Source organism: Galleria mellonella, unplaced genomic scaffold (genome assembly GCF_026898425.1).
Source record: "Galleria mellonella isolate WM207_F2 unplaced genomic scaffold, CSIRO_AGI_GalMel_v1 utg537, whole genome shotgun sequence".
Taxonomy (NCBI): Eukaryota; Metazoa; Arthropoda; class Insecta; order Lepidoptera; family Pyralidae; genus Galleria; species Galleria mellonella.
In genome coordinates, this window is record NW_026442112.1 from 1,632,592 (window position 1) to 1,654,236 (window position 21,645).

General features: G+C 34.3%; 1 protein-coding gene across 2 annotated transcripts; it reads right to left on the reverse strand.

The window, feature by feature from the left end:
- Positions 1 to 10,627: 10,627 nt before the first annotated feature.
- LOC113513409 (RNA-binding protein 42) lies at positions 10,628 to 17,164 on the reverse strand. Of its 2 annotated transcripts, XM_026897401.3 has the most exons (8): positions 16,964 to 17,164; positions 16,822 to 16,882; positions 15,801 to 16,029; positions 14,589 to 14,789; positions 13,328 to 13,465; positions 12,392 to 12,508; positions 11,456 to 11,594; positions 10,628 to 11,024 (listed from the first exon to the last, which is right to left on the reverse strand). In XM_026897401.3, the coding sequence occupies exons 2-8, from the start codon at positions 16,866 to 16,868 to the stop codon at positions 10,891 to 10,893; spliced, it is 1,005 nt and encodes a 334-aa protein (XP_026753202.1). In that variant the 5' UTR covers positions 16,869 to 16,882; positions 16,964 to 17,164; the 3' UTR covers positions 10,628 to 10,890. The 2 variants fall into 2 exon arrangements, with proteins under 2 accessions (XP_026753202.1, XP_026753200.1); XM_026897399.3 differs by having other exon boundaries at positions 16,822 to 17,164.
- Positions 17,165 to 21,645: the final 4,481 nt, after the last annotated feature.

Genomic DNA, 21,645 nt, shown 5'->3' on the forward strand with positions numbered 1-21,645 from the left:
GTATAAAATCGTAAAGACATGAACTTAACAATTCATGAAGCTTATATTATTTATAACTAAATATGTAAAGTTACTATGTATCTTCAGATGTTACTATTTTTGTAAATCCGGTTTTAGAGTTCTATGCTAAAAGGGTACAAACGACACGTCTTGGAAGATATTGAACTATCAAATATATGTATAAAGTTACTATGTATCTACAGATGTCACTATTTTTGCAAATCGGTTTTTAGGGATTAGTGTCAAAGAAACATTTTTGGTGCAACTTTATCTGTTCTTTCATATATCAAAGCTTTTTTTAAATTTGATACTACAAATGTTATTGGTTTAAAATTTGGAATAGTTATAGACTGTATTTCAGATTTTAAAGCTCGCAAACTTTTGAAATGAAAGGGGAAATGTTTTTTAAATATTTTTTTTAAATGTACAAATAAAGCACTATAGTTTTGTTAAGATACCTCACTTGTTCAAATTTACTACAGCAGTAGATCAATTTTGAAATTTTGAGTATTTCTTCTAAATCCCCTAGCAATGATAAAAAAAAAATTCAATTATTTCCATTGTAATATGCGTAAGTCAATAATTCCTAAATCTGTCCCAAATTTCAAATCTACAGCATTAGTAGTTTTTGATACAGCGCTGTGACAGAATGTCGCACCATAAGGGTATCTTGTACCTTTCTGGAATGGTACTCTACCTGTACCTCTACGTTATATTGTTAACATGTTGTTGTATTATTGTTCGTTATAGTATTCAATATGTAATATTTTACAAGATAAAAGCTTATATTATTTATAACTAAATATGTAAAGTTACTATGTACCTTCAGATGTTACTATTTTTGTAAATCCGGTTTTAGAGTTCTATGCTAAAAGGGTACAAACGACACGTCTTGGAAGATATTGAACTATCAAATATATGTATAAAGTTATAAAGGCATAAATTTTACAATTCATAAAACTTACATTATTTATAAATAAATATGTCAAGTTATTATGTATCTACAGATGTCACTATTTTTGCAAATCCGTTTTTAGGGATTAGTGTCAAAGAAACATTTTTGGTGCAACTTTATCTGTTCTTTCGTATATTAAAGGTTTTTAAATTTGAAACTACAAATGTTATTGGTTTAAAATTTGGAGTAGTTATAGACTGTATTTCAGATTTTAAACATCACAAACTTTTAAAATGAAAGGGGAAATAATTTTTTTAATATTTTTTAAAATGTACAAATAAAGCACTATAATTTTGTTAAGATACCTCACTTGTTCAAATTTACTACAGCAGTAGATCAATTTTGAAATTTTGAGTATTTCTTCTAAATCCCCTAGCAAAGACAAAAAAAATATTTTTTAATTATTTCCATTGTAATATGCGTAAGTCAATAATTCCTAAATCTGTCCCAAATTTCAAATCTATAGCATTAGTAGTTTTTGATACAGCGCTGTGACAGAATGTCGCACCATAAGGGTATCTTGTACCTTTTTGGAATGGTAATATATATGTACCTCTACGTTATATTGTTAACATGTTGTTGTATTATTGTTCGTTATAGTATTCAATATGTAATATTTTACAAGATAAAAGCTTATATTATTTATAACTAAATATGTAAAGTTACTATGTATCTTCAGATGTTACTATTTTTGTAAATCCGGTTTTAGAGTTCTATGCTAAAAGGGTACAAACGACACGTCTTGGAAGATATTGAACTATCAAATATATGTATAAAGTTATAAAGACATAAATTTTACAATTCATAAAACTTACATTATTTATAAATAAATATGTCAAGTTATTATGTATCTACAGATGTCACTATTTTTGCAAATCCGTTTTTAGGGATTAGTGTCAAAGAAACATTTTTGGTGCAACTTTATCTGTTCTTTCGTATATCAAAGCTTTTTAAATTTGAAACTACAAATGTTATTGGTTTAAAATTTGGAATAGTTATAGACTGTATTTCAGATTTTAAAGATCGCAAACTTTTGAAATGAAAGGGGAAATATTTTTTAGATATTTTTTTTTTAAATGTACAAATAAAGCACTATAATTTTGTTAAGATACCTCACTTGTTCAAATTTTCTACAGCAGTAGATCAATTTTGAAATTTTGAGAATTTCGTCCAAATCCCCTAGCGAATATAAAAAAAATATTTTTTTCAATTATTTCCATTGTAATATGCGTAAGTCAATAATTCCTAAATCTGTCTCAAATTTCAAATCTACAGCATTAGTAGTTTTTGATACAGCGCTGTGACAGAAAGTTGTTTGTTATAGTATTCAATATGTAATATTTTACAAGATAATATATATTTAAATACAAAAATAAATGAAAAGTGCTTCAAATTCAACTACATATGTTTAAATTAAAATGGCATTTTAAAATAAAGTCCACCTTGGAAAATGGGGTCAACGAGGTATATTTAAGTGTATAAAAACAAGAAAAATCACTGTTTCACGAATAATTCAAAATCTACTCAAAGAATTTAAAAACCTTTACAACATTTAAACTGAAGTAATTCTGCACGTTTTGGTATTATTTTTTTCCAAGATCCTGTGTAGTGTGCAAGATGTAAAATTGATAAATTTAAAATATCACTCGATATGTTATTCTAATATTTAATGCCCATTCCCATAAAAGATCTACTGACTTTTTCAAAAAGGTATTTTGAAACAGCAAGTTTGCTTTTGTGTCTAGTATTAGGATTATTGAGATCGCTGTTATTAAGAAACAGTTGAAGGTTAACTGGAAAAAAAATCTTTTAGAGATAAGTTCACCTTTACTTACATCGTTTCTAATTGTTATTATTACTGTATGTTGTAGTGCAATAAAAATATATACATATGATTGCTGCGTATATACAGAATGATCCCATATACGCAACGTACTACGAAGTTAAAGTGAACTATGTATTAGAATTATAACTGGTCATTTATAAATGTTTAAAATGTGTCTACATATTATCATCTGATAAAAATAAAGATATTATTGTTGTAAAGCTTATATAGCTGGTGTTTTATTTTTTGTATTATTTTGTGATTATAGATAATATATGAGCTTTACGACTCCCCAAATACCAATATTTAATACGTTGCGATCATATAATTCCTAATGGACGCAAAATTAAAACAACGCTCAATACAAAGACGCCTATTTACCAAAACAACCGACTCCCTAAAAGCCTTTATGGACAGACAAGATTCAAAGCCACGTGCTTTGATAGAAAGCTACCCAGTATCGGCAGAGGACTATACCAAATGTATAACACTTCAAGTCGTGCTATGACCGTAAGGAACTATTAATACGTACATCTAACGGGTCACTTGTGCGAATGGGTGTACCTCAAGGATCTATTTTCTCGAGCCATTTATATTTTTAATTTATATAAATAATCTGGTAACACTGACATACATATTTGTATAAAAAAGTTGACTCACTTTATTCGAAGCATTTGTATGGAGATACTCTACTAATATAATGTAAGGGAGACCCTTTCTATATAATTTAAGATTATAAGTTAGTAAATTAGCTATAGTCTTATTTATTTTTAAGGAGATAAGATTTTAACTTCAGTCAAGTAAAAATTTGTAACAAATTTGTTATTATTGAAAAATAAAATACCATTAAAATTATATGTCAATGTATAAATAAAATTATTAATATTATGTATGAACTTATTTTTTCTATATTAAGTGATTGAGAGTAAGGAAACGTACATAATATTATTTTACCTCTAAGATTATATCAATAGAGCATCGAGCTTCAAAACGGGTCAACTTTTTGTCAGCTAATTGTCAAATTAGCTGACTCTTTTTTTAGTAGTGTTTTTATATTGTATACTTACGCATAAAATGTATCTTGACGTATTATCTAATAAATAAAATGAGTCTTTAGGCATTAAAAAGATGCAGAAATTATAAGACAAAATAAATATAGAAGTTATAAAGGAATCACTCATAATTATTTACGCAAAATTGTATGAAAAAGTTGACCCTTTTTCTCGAAGCATTTCTGTGGATAAGTTTTCTATCAGATGCCGTTTTTAAAGGAATGCAAAAAGCCAGGGAACGAGACACAAAATATATGTAGGACAAGTGTGGAGGTAATATTTTTTATGAGAAAAAATATTTACATAATTTTATTTGTTTGATAATAATAATGATTTATTTATTCTATTTTTTTTAATAAATAATTTTGAATTATTATAAAATTTCTATGTTTTTAAATATGCTGAATCACGAACAGAGTCAGTTAGGGGGCAGACCAGGGGAGATACATTGTTCATGTTTAACATACTATTGTGACTAAATTAAGTAAATTTAATTAATGAATTTAAGTGGCCTTATAGAAGATGGTGAGTTTTTAGAGATAATAAAGATATATCAAACAAATTTTCAAAAATATGTGATTTTTATCGTGGACATCAAAAGTATCTTTTAACGTAGAATGACTCATATACATAAATATAATACCTACTACTACTACTACCTACTTATACAATAAATGTTAAAATAAATGAATATACTACCTATATTAGAATTGTAGTTTTATGATTTTAAGATTTGACAGTTCAATTAGAAAAATAAATAATTAAGATTATGACTCAAAAGAAAGAAAATGTAATTTAACTTTTTCTTGAAGGAGGTGTAGTGCAAACTTAATACGTTTTAAAAATTATGCATTTATTATGTTTTAATTTAATTAATTTTTATATAATGTGTAATCTACTTGTTATACATGAGGTTTAAGTTAAAAGCAGTACTTTTTCTTTAATTGTATAATGTTAAAAGTAATATAAGTATTATGACTGAGATGAGTTGCCTTCATCATATCGCCACTGTAAAATAGAAAGGATAACAATTAATAATTAACATTTTTTGTGAAAATAAATATGGCATTAAGGTCACCACTTAAACAAATTTTCATTTTGTAATTGTATAATAAAGAATAAAATAAATAGTATTTTAATATAACAGTGAGTTTGATTTTTGTTCGTTAACTGTTAGCGCCTTAGGCTTAACCAATCACTATGAGATTTGTTATAGGTACATTATATGGGACAGAAAAGGATAACGCTACTTTTATCTTGGTTACGCTGGCGAAGTGCGGTTAAAGGTAGTAATGAAATAAAAGTATAAATTATATTTTATTTATTATTAATTATTTTTAAATATTAAGTGTACAGATCGCTAGAGGGTTAGTTTTGGAACAAACCTGCATCACGAAATCATTTAAAAAAAGTAGCTAAATCTTCCTCAAAGTATAGGGCGGACACATGATGGGATACGTCATTTATTATACTTGTAAATATATCATGTTTAGACCTTTATTTTGTAAATCAATATATTATTATTAATTATTTCAATTTATATTTTAAGAATTTTCTAAGAGTCATATCGGCTTCGCCGTCTTCCCCTTAATTGTTGTCGAGGGCGCCACAGATGTTGTTGTAGCGACGGCGGTGGGTTACGTGGTTGGGACGGCGACCGTTAGCGGACGTGTGTCACACAGGGCTGTCGGGGCATGTGTTGCAGCACAAGGACCCGGAAGCCAGCTTCTTATTCCTCTTCCCCTTTTCTTTTTCCTCTTTTGAAGTGGTTGTATTCCCCGCTCCGTGACCGGGTTGGCTGGGGCCATGAGATTGTCCTTGCTCGTGGCTGTGGAGACTGATTTGTCCATTTGCTTGGCGCCTGTTGTTCTAGCAACAGCACCAGCTCTTCTGTTGCGAGCCTCCCTCTTAAACACCGGACAGATGGTGTTGTTAGCTATATATTGATCCCCAAAGTTGGCACAGGTGGAGGGGCTTCTTTAGGTCGAGGGCAATCTCTGGCCGTGTGTTCTTATTCGCTAGTTTTTTGTGGCATCCATAGGAGGAATGCCGAAAGCTCTAGCAGCTATGACATTGAGCTGAGCCCTTCTTGCCCCGTCAGGCTTCAATCTTAATCCCCGGCATGCATAGGAGTTCGTCCACGGTGTAAATTCCGGGGGTGATTTCCGGGGTGTGCTTAATCTGCGCATAAAATATGCACCCCGTGCAGCCCTGACGGAGCTTTATCTGGCGGATATACTCTGGGAAATATCTCAGCTCCGTCAGGGCATCGGCTATGTCCTCCGTTGGTGTGTCCGCTGGGATGCCGCGGATGGCCACCTTCAGATTCTGGTCAGCTGGCAAGTGGTAACTAAACCAGCTGATTTTTTCCATTTTTTCCAAGTGGCAGAGGTACCGTTGTAACACGGTACCCTTCCCCCGACTTAAGGAAGAATCCCACCTCTGCCATAGGGACGGGCGTTGGGAGCGTATCTGAATTTTTCTTTCAACGCCCTAAAGTGGCGCACCCAGTCCGACAGATGCTCCACAATGAGCGGTATCCTCTGCTATTTCCTCGCTGGAGGGGAATGAACGGCAGCTGTATCTGATTTTTCTGGAACATTGATGGAGGACACCGACGTTCCGGGTGGTGGTGTAGGAACCCTTGTTGCGTCCATTTATGAGGGAACTGACACCTGTTGATTGGTATTCTGACCAGTATTCGTAGACTCTCTCAGTCTGAGTCGGGGGTCCCTTGGAGGTAACGGGGTGAGCTGCAGCGGTGACGACGGCTCTTAACAAGGACGCTTATGCGCTCCTCCTCATCAGGTTCGGAACTCTTCTGTCTCCGGGTCGGTCTCGTGGGGATCTGGAATGATCGGCCCAAGTCCCTTGCCGGTTCCATTTCCTCTAACAGAGGCGAAGGCTAGTCCCCCAACCGAGCGGCTTTATCCCTCACCAAGACCGCAATCCTCTCCCTCATTTCCTGGGAGAGAAGGTCGGTGGACAGGACTTGTCCCAAGATCAACGAGTCACACTCAAGTGTTGATCTTCATTTAAACTATCGTTCATTCAGTAAAACTATCGAATGTCTATTTATGTTATGTAGCACACTGTACTGTCTGTCTGTAGGTACTATCTAAGTAACTATTTTTGTTAAGTTCAATTGTTTTCTATCCAGCCTCCACAATTATTATTCTATGAATAGATATAGAAAAATAATTTGATCTTTGGTTGTGAAATAATTAATGTAATGGCAGCGGTATTTTTTTGTATTGTAAATAGAAATTAAAAAAGCGGACTGAAAATCGACGTATTTTTTTTTTCATTTTATTTAAAAAACATATGTTAATGTTTTTCACCATCTATCTATTATGTGCTATTTCTATACTATTCTGTATATTGTCTAGTTCCTACCTATTTTTATCAATTTTTCTTGTAGTAAAAAACCATCAGAAAAATCTCTTTTTTTCCAACTTATATCTAAATTAACGAAGCTATTTACTGTCATTCTATACAAATTACAATATTAATATTACGTAAAACAATCTATAAACTATCTATATAACATTGCAACACACTATTTCAAACACTATAAACTGCTATACAATACTATTCCATTTCTGAATGAATGGAGTTTCAGCGCACCATTTAACTAAGGTTTGCTCGCGGACAAATCATTGTCTCTGTTTATCAAAGCTATGATTTATTAACGAACAATTTTTCGACCTATTGTAGATGATGAACTATGTTTCACTATTAAGTATTGGTAACGAAATTATACCTTTTTTTATAAATTGCACTCAAAAAACACTATGCAGGTGCAGCGTCGATGCACTTATCCGGAACATAATTGGCTTGGTGCGCCATTCAAAGTCACTAATGTCATTATGGATGATATCACTTTAAAACAACTTCACATGATACATTATCTGTGACACGGTAAGCTTATTATTTTTTCAAACACGGTCCGATATATATTATTGGGTAAGCCAGAAACAGCGCTACTACTTTCGACTTCCTTTATTATTTTGAGACCATTCATCATCATTAATACACTCTATACTATTCTTTCTATATACTTGTACCTTTGTCGTCAGGGGTGTTCTTTTCTAGAAATCTGTCCGATTCTAGAACAAGGGCATACGGGTACGCGATCTCGGCCTCCCGAGCCGCTGCAGTGTCCCAATCCTTTCCGCAACTGCAGTGTCCCCCCCTTTCCTTTACACATTTCCTACGTTCCCTTCCTTTTTTCCTCAATCCTTTTCTCTATACCGTAGGTGATGGAAACCACCAACAAATGCATTCCCAAAGAGGATTGACATTAGGCAGGTGGCCGGTCGTAAAACTAAAAGCCAAATCTTTTTGTAATATGGATAAAAACATATTATGCCGACCCCAAATAATTGGGATAAGGGTAGGAAGATGATGATGATACTTGTACCTTTAACAGTGCCGTCATAATTCACAGTCAAAAATAATTACTTTTCACGTTCAATTTACATCCGTAACAAATTTGATTGTACTTCTTACACCGATTACCGAGTTTATGACACTTATTTTTGAATGATTTTTGTAAACACACACATCACACCAATTAGCAGTGTTGCAGACACGGCGCGTCTCCGGGGCCAGCCGCCATCGCAGCCACGCTCGCTGTGCTCTTTATGTAGTGCGAACGCCGGCTGCGCCAGCACTCTTCCGCTTACGTTCATGTCCACCTCTCGCAGTGCTTGCCATGCACATTGCACACATTGAGTGATTTCCAGAGCTTAGTTAAAAGTTTTTTTTCTCCTTAGAATATATCGTACCGAGAAAAAACGATCTCGAAGCATTATTTCCATTTCTGTTTTGTACCCACAATGTTGAGCCCTTAGTTGAGGTAAATTTCGAACCATTTCGTTAACTTTTCATCTGGTTCATTGTTTTGCCGAGTTGATTTGAGCCGTTCACCAAACTATTTTTATTTTTGAAATGACTATTTAAAATTTTAATCAACGCTTTGTCGTCGATACTCTTCACAGAGGTCGAAAACGTTCAATCGATCGCTATTCGGTAAATATCTTCAGCCAGCGCCCTGAGTAACAACGCACGACGTTTTATCCCCGCCTTGTCCGTGCTATCGTCGATGTCATTTACTGCATAGTATTGTACAAAAGGGCTTTGAAAAATACTCCATTCTTGCGTTTTACGATCGAAACTGAGCCTACCGCCGAACATGCTTCCACTACTAGCCATGTTCGATCCTTACCAATATTGATGGGTAATCACACATTTTGTTCCATCAATTTTGTGGTTAACTGTCATCAGTGGATATTGCGATGACGCCTGGCAGAGCGCCCTTAAGCGCCTACTCTACTGATTCCAGTAAAGTGTGAACGTTTCACAATACATCATATACTAATAGCCTTCCGGAAACCGTGCTTACCGTGTTCGGTATAAATAAGAGTATTCTCTTGTCCAACATTGAGAGGTTGCTACCCCAAACTGCTAATGAATTGCCGTGCGTGTTTACCAGCAGTGCTTCGTACATCCGTGGTGAACGTAGATAACGTAAGTACTATTTAACATTTTTGAATATAAGTCGTGTTGTTGTAACTACACAGCCGCTTGTGTTATGTCCTCATCATACCAACCGTTAAGTGTCCACTGCTGAACCTATGTCCACTCCCATATGGGGGGTTTGTCAGTAGTTGTCACGCTTGGCAACGTGGTAAAGGTGGGTTGGCAACTGCAGTTAGACTTTTGTTAATATTTTAAGAAAAATGCAGCTGCCCATCCCCTTTATTAATTTCCCTTGTATTAAATTCCCTTAGTCGCCTCTTACGCCAATTAAAATACAGTTATATTAAATGTACTTTATTTAAAAAAATACTGCAACTAAATATAATTTACAACCTCATTGCCTACTATAATTGTTTTTACTAAATACGTTAATTAATTTAATCAATACTGTATTAAAACAATTTCAATTTAATTAGATATTAAAAAGAAACATCTTTAAAGTTACAGCTCTAGATTTGAATGTCTGTGGTGTCTGTTGATAAATAATGTACATATTCATCTCAGAGCCACTTGTAAATATCACCACTTCCTTTCCCATTAAGTAGGCTAATTAAATTGTAGATAATTATTTCACATATTTCCTTCTGGCCGGACGCACAGACATGACAGTGGTGTTTCTTCTTGCATATAATAGTGCCATCTTCTCTATCTCGATCGCTCGCCTCCCGCACTCTTAGTTTCCGTTTTTCTATATTATTTTCTTTGTAAATACCTTCTGAATCACTATCATCATCATTTCAACCACTATCCGTCCACTGCTGGACATAAGCCTCGCTCATAGACTGCCATAAAGAACGGGCCTGAGTCAACTGCATCCACTGACTCCCTGCAATGCATTTCAAATCGTCACTCCATCTAATAGGGGATCGTCCTACACTGTGTTTGCCCGTACGGGGTCGCCACTCAAGAACCTTGCTTCCCCATCAGTTGTAGGTTCTTCGAACTATATGATAGTGGCATTGGGCCACTGCAGCTTGCTTATCCTTCTGAATTAATATATTTAAATAGACAAAGCTAGTAGTCCATATTTATCAACTCAGAACAACTACAAGTCAGTCACATATACATTTCTCTCTCAATTAAAAAATGTGACATTGTCATACCAAATTCATTCAATTTCATTCAGCCGTTTAAGCGTGTTTAATTAACAAACATGTAAACATCTTTACAAATTTGCACATCTATGTATACATAAAGTTTAATTGCCGAATGTATTCAAATTTCACTTCAGAAAGGCTGCTCATATTTGACTAATTCTTTTTTTTTTTTTGTTGTGTTGTATTTGTAATTATCAAGACACGTTTTGCATAAAAGAAAATCTTTAAAAAAAAAAAACGTCGAAAAGCTGAAAATTAGTACACCTGTTCGAAATCGGGGCAAACAACTAATTTATATCTTGAAGGATTTGAAAGACTAATTCCTAAAAAATGGTAAGGCTTTTTACTTAGGAAAAGAAAAAAATATATATAACTACTAATGTACAATGTCAGCCTACACGTTTAGTTATTTTGGTGTCAACTCTTGTTCGCCGACATTAGAAGCGAGAGCAGAGCCGCCTTTTCTTTCTCCTTCTTCCTCACTATGTCCAGAGAGCGATTCTTCCACGTGCTCTTCCTTAGTTTTATCGGTCTACTGCCTACATACCGGCCTGAAAAAATTAAAATATTAATGTGACAATTTTAAAATTATTAATTCACTCTTGCGCCACCTAACCATTTCTATATGGTATATCTCGTTTAACCAAAGGCTATCTGTAAGAGATAGCCCTAGCGATGATACCGCCTTTTGTGCCTTTATATATATATTTTTTATGCAACTTAAATTGGCAAACAAACTGACGGTACACCTGATGGAAAGTGGTAACCGTCACCTATAGACATGAGCAGTACCATAGACATAACAGAGTATACTGCTTCGCCCATGATACAATTTCTCAATCGGTCTTTTAAAATCTTTATATTGTTTAAAAAGGTCAAACTGTTTTTGAGTCTTAGCAAGACTAACAAATTTATTTATATTTATTTTAGAATTTATTATATTATTATTTAATACTATAGATATAAATTTAAAAAATCTTACCATCCATTTCCTTCATTGCTTTAATAAAGTCGCCAGGATCCTTGAAGCTGACAAAACCGAAACCCTTGCTTTTGTTCGTCCGTTTGTCTCTTATAACCTTGGCGCGTTGGAATGAACTGTATTTGCTAAATGTACGCGTCTGGGAAGAAAAAATACAGTAATAAACATTATATCTAAAAAGCAAATTGTAAATCAATAGCATATAATTCCTCATTGAGATTTTGTACAAAAGTCGATTGCTTGGGAACCTCTGACCCATTCGTGTTTCAACCGTAAAGCAGTTGTGTTTGCATAGCTGTGTTTCGGTTTGAAGGGTGGGATATGGCGTGAATTTATTGGGTACAAAGGAATAACACCTGAGTCCTCAGGAATGGCAACGCACGGGCGAAGCAGATATAATGTTATGACCATGGTACTGCCCATGTCTATAGGCGACGGTTACCACTTTCCATCAGGTGGGCCGTCGGCTTGTTTGCCATTCTAAGTTGTATAAAAAAAAAATTAATAGTAATTTTTTTTCATAACCGTTGTGCCTCTATACCCCATAATTTCACTGCCATATAAACACGCAATGGCTGCACGGACACGGCAGAAACATGAGTGGCGGGACACCATACACCACCAGAGATGATAGATGAAGATGGAAGTAGGTTAGTTAGTCCACAGTAAAGAATTCCACAAGAATTACCTCCAATGATTTCCAATAATAAGGTATATTGCTAGCGATAGGGCTTTTGGAGAGATAGGGAAAGTAATTCCCTATCCCTCCATTCTATCTTCATTTATTGGCAACCAGAGTTTTTAAATCGCATTCAATATTCAAAAAGACTACTGACAATCTACTTAATGGTAGAACCAGGAGAGCTAGAGCTAGCCAAGCAGACAACTGTTATACAGAGGCTCCCTCTGGCGAGCAGTACACTCAGCGATACTAACCAGCAGCTCGTCGGTGACGTCGTTGCCGAGGTCGCCGCAGAACATACGGAAGTCATCGTCAGGCCAGTCGAGCAGCGTCACGTCCTCCCACACCTGCCCGCCCGCCGTGCGCACCACCTACCGCATAACACAACATATATAAAGATATACAAAGCAAGAGAGTACTGCGAAAAAGTACTTAGTAAGCTAGCATAGTGCAATCAACCGTTGAGAATAAATCATTCTCTTTTCGGTTGATCGTATTCATGGATCATATTGTCTCTGTGTTCACTCAGGATCCTGTGGTAATATGTCATGCTACAATAAAAAAAAAAAAAACTTAAATTTAATAGGTCATCTTGATAATTCTACTGTCAAGAAACAGAACCAGGCAGAAATACCACTGATACTTTTTATCGAAATCTTGAGACTTTTTAAATTATGAATTCGTCTGAACACAAATTACTAAGCAGTACCAGATTACAAAAACTAAGATATACACATATAAGTCCTTATTGAACTCCAAATCCTTACACGTTATTATTAGGAGGCCTTACGCTCGGAGGCGTTGAGGTCCAAAGGAAGCGCTGAGGTGATGGACGCCATTAGATCAATTAAGAATCACATGGCATTAAATTCAAATGATATGAACCTCGGCGACGTTCTTGTCATAAAATGCACCTCAGTGAAGAGTTGCAACATCTTAGTCTCAAAGGAAGCACAGCCGAAAATTTTCCCAGAGGGGCAGAAGAGCTAAGGTTGATCCTGAGTGAATTTATTTTTCTATGTTTTAGCACCTCACTGACTCAACTAAATGACTTAAAATCTGGTATATACTGGTAAGATACCTTTTTAATACAGTCCATCATGTTTTTTAATTATAACAAACAACAAATAATGCAAAGGATGTCGCGGGTAAATACTAATATAAGTACAAGTGACTCTGTTAAAATTTACCTTTCTACTCTTCTTCTCTTTCTTAACCTTGGGTGCCACAGCTTCTGTAACGGTAACGGGCAGAGGCTGAGGTTGCGGCGGCGGCTCGGGCACTACTACCGGCTCGGGCTTCAGAGGCGGTGGCGGAGGCTCTCGCTTCTACAAATGACATTTAATAAGTCGATTGCTTGAGTACCTCTGTCCCACTCGTGTTTCTACCGTGAAGCAGTTGTGTTTGCATGGCTGTGTTTCGGTTTGAAGGGTGGGATATGGCGTGAATTTATAGGGTACAGAGGAATAACACTTGAGTCCTCAGGAATGGCAACGCATGGGGGGGTATCATGGGCGAAACAGTATACTCTGTAATGTCCATGGTACTGCTCATGTCTATAGGCGACGGTTACCACTTTCCATCAGGTAGGCCGTCAGCTTGTTTGCCGTTCTAAGTTGTATAAAAAAAAATTCTAACCACATATAGATCCTAGCATAGAATAGGCCACTTCTTTCTTTACCTTGGGTGTCGTAAGACTAAGGGAACTTGTGGTGGAGGGCTAGGCAGTAGCATCCCTCTTAAAACATCACCAATAGCCAAATTGTAGTTACCAACTCGCTTGCCAAACGTGGCAACTACAGGCAAAAGGTAAGAGGGAGGCTATGTTCAGCAGTGGACAGTTAACGGCTTATACATACACACATCAATTTAATTTCTAACAAAAACATTATGCTTGCTGTTCACTTTAAAAATAATAATTGCATGGCAACACTTGTATGTATATAATATCATTGGAGGATGTATACTTGTTTGCAACCTTCATGGTATAAAAAAGAACAAATCAATAAATAGAGGTTAAAAGTGTTTACTGTTGTTTGTTCCCTCAAATTTAAGTATAAAATTTGTTGTTACAATTTTTTAATAATTTAAAGGTGAGCAATTTAATACCACAATCTTAAAATATTTCAAGAATTTAATACTGTTATTACTGTCGTTAAAAAAATATTGTGACTTCAATGAATAATATTTCATACATACATTAGATGTTTTGACATTTGAATTTAGAATTCAGTTTTATGGAACCACGAGATTATGTTTTGCTACAGCAGTTATTTACTTTGCCAAGAAAAAAGGCAGTTTGAATGAAAAATATCAAATTAAGAGCATCAGAGATTATTGGAATCAAAGAAACAAACTTTCCACTTTTTTATATTAGTCTGTACTAAGTATTACTAACATGTAATACTACTATATATATATTGATATAATATCAGTAGTGGAAACACTCACTCTCTTTCTACTTTCATGTTTCTCTTTTTTTTCTTCATCATCCTTTGGTTGTTTGTACAGTTTAGGTGCAGCAGACAGCACGGCGGGCTGTGGCTTGGGCGGCGGCGGAGGTATCAGCTGCGGCCCAGGGACCCCAGGCCGGAGAAATGGCATTGGTGTTGGGAAGTTATCTGGAGCACCGGGTGGTCTTAGGCGTTGTACCTGTAATATATTTAACACTGCTGTATTAATTACTAAGTCAAAGGAAAAAAAATAGCAGAAATAATATCTCTTGTGTACAATAGTAAAATTAAAAATATATAATCAAATGTCTGATCAGTAATCACTAAAATGCAGTTATTAAAAAATTGGTACTGTGTATATTATGATTTTTAATAATAATAATTTGTTTTGGTTTTTATAACTGAGAATGTTTTGTAATACCTACCTCATAAATAAATTCACCTGAGGGAGACTTTGTACAAAAGTCGATTGCTTGGGTACCTGTCCCATTCGTGTTTCAACCGTAAAGCAGTTGTCTGCATGGCTGTGTTTTGGTTTGAAGGGTGGGATATGGCGTAAATTTACAGGGTACAGAGGAATAACACCTGAGTCTGCAGGAATGACAACGCATGGGGGGTATCATGGGCGAAACAGTATACTCTGTTATGTCCATGATACTGCTCATGTCTATAGGTGACGGTTATCATTTTCCATCATCATTACCCCTTGCAGTCTGTAAAAACTGCCATGTACAATACAATTCCATTTGTAGGGATATGGTAAATTTTCTTACTATAGGAAATACTGAATGGATGTATACAGGATGGAAGGTAGGCCCAAATTTAAACAGATCGTCATAGTCGTAGAATACTGACGGATCTGACAAAGATTACATATAAAGATCCGTCAGTATTCTACAACTATGACGAGATGATTCATATAAATGGCTTGAATTAGATTAAAGATTATTTTGACAAGGAAAATGCACCACAGCTATATAAATTAAATAGTTAAGGATTGTTAGTTTTGACTGTACTGTGCTTCATCCAACGCTAGATATCTACACCACATCAACAATACTTCTTCATAGGTAATTTTTGTATGCTTACATAGCTAATTTTTTAATTATTTAAATTTAATACAAATGTAACATTGCTGTTTTCCAGTAAATATTTTTCTGTTCTGGAGCATGAAAATTATGTATACATAAAGAAGGAATTAAATACATACCGAAGCGGGCACCATCATTGATGGCGGTGGTGGTGGGGGTGGAACGGTTGGAAACATCATCCTTGCACCGAGCATGCTGGGATCAAATGGTGGCATTAGCGATGGAGGAGGCGGAGGTGGAGGCACTGTGCCTTCCAGCTGCCGCTGTACTGCTCCAAACGTGCCTGCAGCGATGACAGGCCGGAGCGCCACTGTTGGTATATCTGCACCGGATATTTCCGCTTCGAACCTGAATCAGAATTTTACATTATCACACCTCATATGTATATATAAGTACATATCATGCTGTTTTATATATTTGTACCACTGCCATTTATTATACTACTAAGTAAAACCCTTTCCATTTAATGTGTTTATTATTATTATTCTACTATTAGTGGTCTAATAAGTAAAAACAGGATACAAAATAAATACATTTTTTTTACATGAAGATAAAATTACTACGAATGGTGTAACCATAGAATATTACATGTTGTGATATTTTTTAAGGATTATAATAAATCAAACTATTCTATCATTTTGGTCTATAGCCATATTTACTGTAAAAGATTTCTATATCTAATCCAAAGTTGTTACATTTGGAATTGACCTTTTTTATTTAAAATTGTTTTAAATGTAGATAAGAAAAATAGGTTGTCATTGGAAGACTCACAAAGCTTGTGTATTATTTTGCTATACTATTTGCAAAAATCAATAATCCTATTAAAATGAATTGATGTTTGTTAGTCTTTTATGCAAAAATTACTAAATGAAATTTGTTAAGAGGGATAGGTTATACTCTAATTTAACACATACTTTATATGTAACACATAGTTTAATGATTCGCGCGGCCAAAGCCGCGGGATACATTTAGTATATAGTAAACGTCTACGTCCTATGAACCCCAAGTATATTTAAAAAACGTAAAATCACAGAATAATTTATTTAGGTATTAAAAATATTACAATAAGACGGTATTTGAGTATATTTTTAACTTTATTGGTGTATAATTTAGGAATCAGTTTAGTCTATAGATACTAACCTAGACATTTCATCTTGCATCTGTTGGAATTTGCTGGGGTCGTCCATGGTGCAGATTTAACCTTAAAGAAGTCCAAAGGATTTACGTACTAAAGAGAATATTATTTATTACGAATCTAGTTAACTTTTTCTTCAATACGTACACTTTGATACATTATTGACGATTTCTATACAACAAACATATTAAAACAAAATTTCTAGTTATATCATTGAAATAGGATATTTTTACATCCAGTCTCTATTTTATATTTATGAGTATTCTATACCAGCTACTGTTACTGTTAATTATAAATGTATTGAAATGAAAATTAAGTAAAAACTCTTAATGAATAAATAAGTAATAAACATACACTATGTGAACACATGTCAAATAGCGATGCGCGACTTTACTAATTCGGCTACTAATTATACGACGAAACAAATCATTCGATTATTCAATTGAATATCAAATTATTCAACTACTAAGTTTATTCATCCGACTACTAACGTCAGCCGGTTATTAATATCGTCCGACTATTAACTTTATTCGTTAGTAGTCGTTTATGTACGAGTCAACACGAACATAGCCGACAAACAAATAATTTGTGACAAACAAAATGAACTTTTAGTAAAATGCGATAGTTTTTATTAAAGTAAGTAGGAAAGTAAATAATAAGGAAATTATTATAACGTATATTATGAAATTGATGTATTTGCTAGCTTTTTTCTGAATCGTTTTCATTAACATAGTGATCTAATAACAGAATCTGCATCTAATAAAACACAGACTGGAATGGCTTGGTAGTAGCAGATACAGGATAAGGATTTTGTTGTAATTATTAAAATCGATCGAATACGGAAATAAGTACATTTCTAATTGTGGACTCGAGTTTTAACATTAGTAATTATTAATTTATCGATAAATACAATCGTTCGGAATCGCGCATTGTTAATCACAACAAATGAATGAAGTCTACTAATCTATTCTATGACGACTGTCAAAGACAAAAAATTTTTGACAGCAATACAAAGGAAAGATAGAAATTCTAGCTGCTATCTTACCTTTTCTTTAGAAAATGTTTGATATGTCAATTATTTGTTTTTTTTTTTTTTTTTTTCTTTTTTTGTGGCGTTCACCCCGATATTAGGGTATTTTGCCAAGAACAAAACGGGGAAACGATAATAGTAATAAAAATACCTAACACAAACGAATTTAGAAAGGATAAGGATTAGGTCTAGGATATTTATAGGATATGAAACATATACTTGTACATATGAGAATATACTTATAAATATATAGGAAAAGCAATTGATGCAACTATAAATGTATTCATGTAATATAACTAAATCTTAATATTGTTATCATATATATATGAAGATAGTATTTTATAGATAATAGGATCATTGGAAGAAAGTAGAGTAAGAATAGAAGTTGGGAATGGAACACGGATGGATCGGAGATGATTAAAAAGGGAGGTGTGGTCAAATTTAGAACATGAGAAGAATATATGATTCAAGTCCGCCACTTCAGCACCGCAATTACACGACGAACTTTGTACAATACCAAGCTTGTATAAATGAGAAGGTGTGCATACGTGACCTAGACGCATACGAGTTATAATAGTTGTTGCGGTCTTTCCAAGCTTTAATTTACAAAACCATGGTTTGAAAGGAATATCGGGTTGTATAAGGCGATAAAATCTTCCTTTTATTGTACTTGTTTTTTCCCAATATTCCTTCCAGGCATACCTTAAATATATTTTTGGGAGACAAGCTAGGTCACTACAGTAATTATGATACGGATACATATCACCACAAGTTACAGCCTCTCTTGCAATAAGGTCAGCTTTGTCATTGCCGCTAATACCACTGTGTCCTGGTAACCAGGCAAAAGAAACGGAATACCCTCTCAACATGCAAAGATAAAGACTTTGTCTTATGTCACAAATAATGGGATAAACTGGTTTTGATTTAAACGGATATTTGGCTAGAGCTTGCAAAGAGCTCATAGAGTCAGTGAAAACTATTGCCTTATGTAATTTCATTAAAAGTATATATTCTACAGCTTTTAAAATACCATAACATTCCCCGGTAAAAACTGAAGACTCCGGTGGAAGTTTAATTTTTTGAACGATATTAAATTGTGAATGAAACACACCCACACCTACACAACCGCTATTGTCTGGTTTTGATGATATTTAGGCTTTAGAAATGGTATAATAATCTGAGACTTCCATGAAGTAGGTATATTTCCCGAAATAATTATGGAATTAATTATATTTAAAAAGTAAATTAATGTCGCATCGCTAGCATTTTTAAAAAAGGAATACGGTATACCGTCTTCTCCCGGTGCAGAGTCTTTAATAGAAGCTAGAACACCTTTAAGTTCTACTAGAGTAAAAGGAGAGTCAAGTTCGAATAATTCGTCAGAGACGGATAGAGAAATATTGTAAAGGCATTCCGGCACATAACTAGGAGCAAGACGATCTAAAAATTTATTCGCTAAAGTTAAATCGAGTGCAGAACGTGATGTATGATCACTAAAGGCAGATCTGAATCTTTTAATATTATTCCAAACGACTGATGAATTAACTTCTGGACAGATAGAAGAACAAAATCTTCTCCAGCCTTCTAATTTCTTTTTTTTCAGTAGTTTTCGAGTAGAACGTGAAACTGCGGTGTAAATTTCAAAATTTTCTGGTGTCATGTAATTATTATAATTTTTTTCAGCCTCTTTACGATTTTTAATTGCTTCCGTACAATCTTTGTCCCACCAAGGTGGCGAGGGAATTTTCCCTGAAGCACTATTTTTAACAGGAAATAATAAATCAGCAACCTCCTTCATATTTATCATCAAGTCATTACAACATTGATGTTCATTTCCATGGTAAACAATAGGTAACTCCGATATTTTATTATCTAAATATTGTTTGTAAATATTCCAGTCTACATTTGATAAATTATATTTAAGCCGAGGACCACTCTTTCGACTTGAGGGAATGGAAATTGGAAAAGAAAGAATGAGGGAAAGTGATCGCTTCCGAAAGTAGAGGAATGAGGATACCACGACAGTGAAGAAGCTAAATCAGAAGAACATATTGAAATGTCAGGAGCACTAAACCCTTCATTCGGTGCAGTTCTACGTGTTGGTACATCTGAGTTAATAATACATAAGTTGTAAGTGTCAATTATCGTCAGGAGTTTTCCACCATAAAAATTAGAAGTAGAACTGCCCCACGATTGGTGTTGAGCATTAAAATCGCCCATTACGAGAAAAGGTTTAGGTAAAATTGAAAATAATTGTTCTAGTTGGGAATATATTTGGCATGTAGGATCAGGAATATATAAAGTAACAAAACAGATACCATTTATAATTATAGCAGCTGCATTAATGCCGCTATATACAGGAAGCGAAAAAGAAGAAAAAGGAAGGGAGTTTTTGACCAATATGGCAACACCGCCATATCCGTCAGCTCTATCATCACGGAGACTTGTAAAGCCTGAAATCCTAAAAGGATATCCTGGCTTTAACCAAGTCTCTTGGAGAGCTATTATAAAAGGATTATATTTATTAATCAAATAAAATAAGTCTGATTTCTTGTTTGTTATGCTACGACAGTTCCACTGAATTATTAGGACTTTGTAATCCATTGTGAGAAGTTAATAATTGAGAAAATACATTGTAAATGGCATCGTTGGACGGTGGTAAAGTTGTTTGTATCATTTTCGATTGCGATAACACTTTAATAAGCATGAGAATAATATCAAAGATGGATTGATTATTGTCAATATTATTTGATGATAATGCACAACCATTAGAGGGAGCAGGAATATTATATTCCTTAACTATGGCTTCATGGGCAGAACGATCATATCCTTGTTGTGCTTTTTGAGGAGAGCGTGGTTTAAGTGTAACTGTTTTTTTATGTGATGATTGAATATGTGGTAATGATGATTTCTCTTTGAGGAAAGAAGATTGAAAATGAGATTTATTGGACGGAGATGATGATGTTAATACATCTGAATATAGTTTAGAAGTGGGAGGATGAAATTTTGATGCTTCAGCATAAGAAACACAACTGTGGGCCATTGTTTCTTTAATGGCTTTCTGACGTGCATATTCAGGACATTTCTTACTAATTGCTGAATGAGAACCATTACACAAGATACAAGAAACATTTTCCTCATCTACTTCACATTTATCACCTGTATGATTTTTCCTGCATTTATAACACCGAGGATTTGAACGACACTGCATCTTGACATGTCCGAACCTACAGCAGTTATAGCATTGGATAGTGGGGTAAATGTACAAATCTACAGTTAATGATGTGTAAAACATAAATACTCTTTTTGGTAATATTTGTCCATCAAAAGTAATAACAATGGTTTCAGTATTAATAAAACTTGGTTGTCCTTCATTAATGGTCTTTTTCTTAATTCTTCTGGTTTTTAGAATTCTCCCACAACCTATAGGTACTGATATATTTTAGATTACTTCCTCTTCTGTCCAATCTTTAGGAATACCCCTCACAATTCCCATACGGGTTACATGGAAAGAAGGTATAAATGCCTTAAAATTATGTGTTTCTAAGTGACTATTATTTAAAAATGCATTTGCATTTTCAAAATTTGAGAAAGAAAGCGATAAACGGTTTCTTCCTATTCTTTTGAGGCTACCATTCACTATATTATTTATCTTATTAGTGTGTAAAAAGCGACCAAATGCAATAGGATGTAATGTAGTGTTATCATTAGGATGTGTTTCATTTTTTTGTACATGAACGACATAAGGAGCTACATCCTCGGCATTGTACAAAGTTCTGCTTAAAGTACTGGGTGGAGA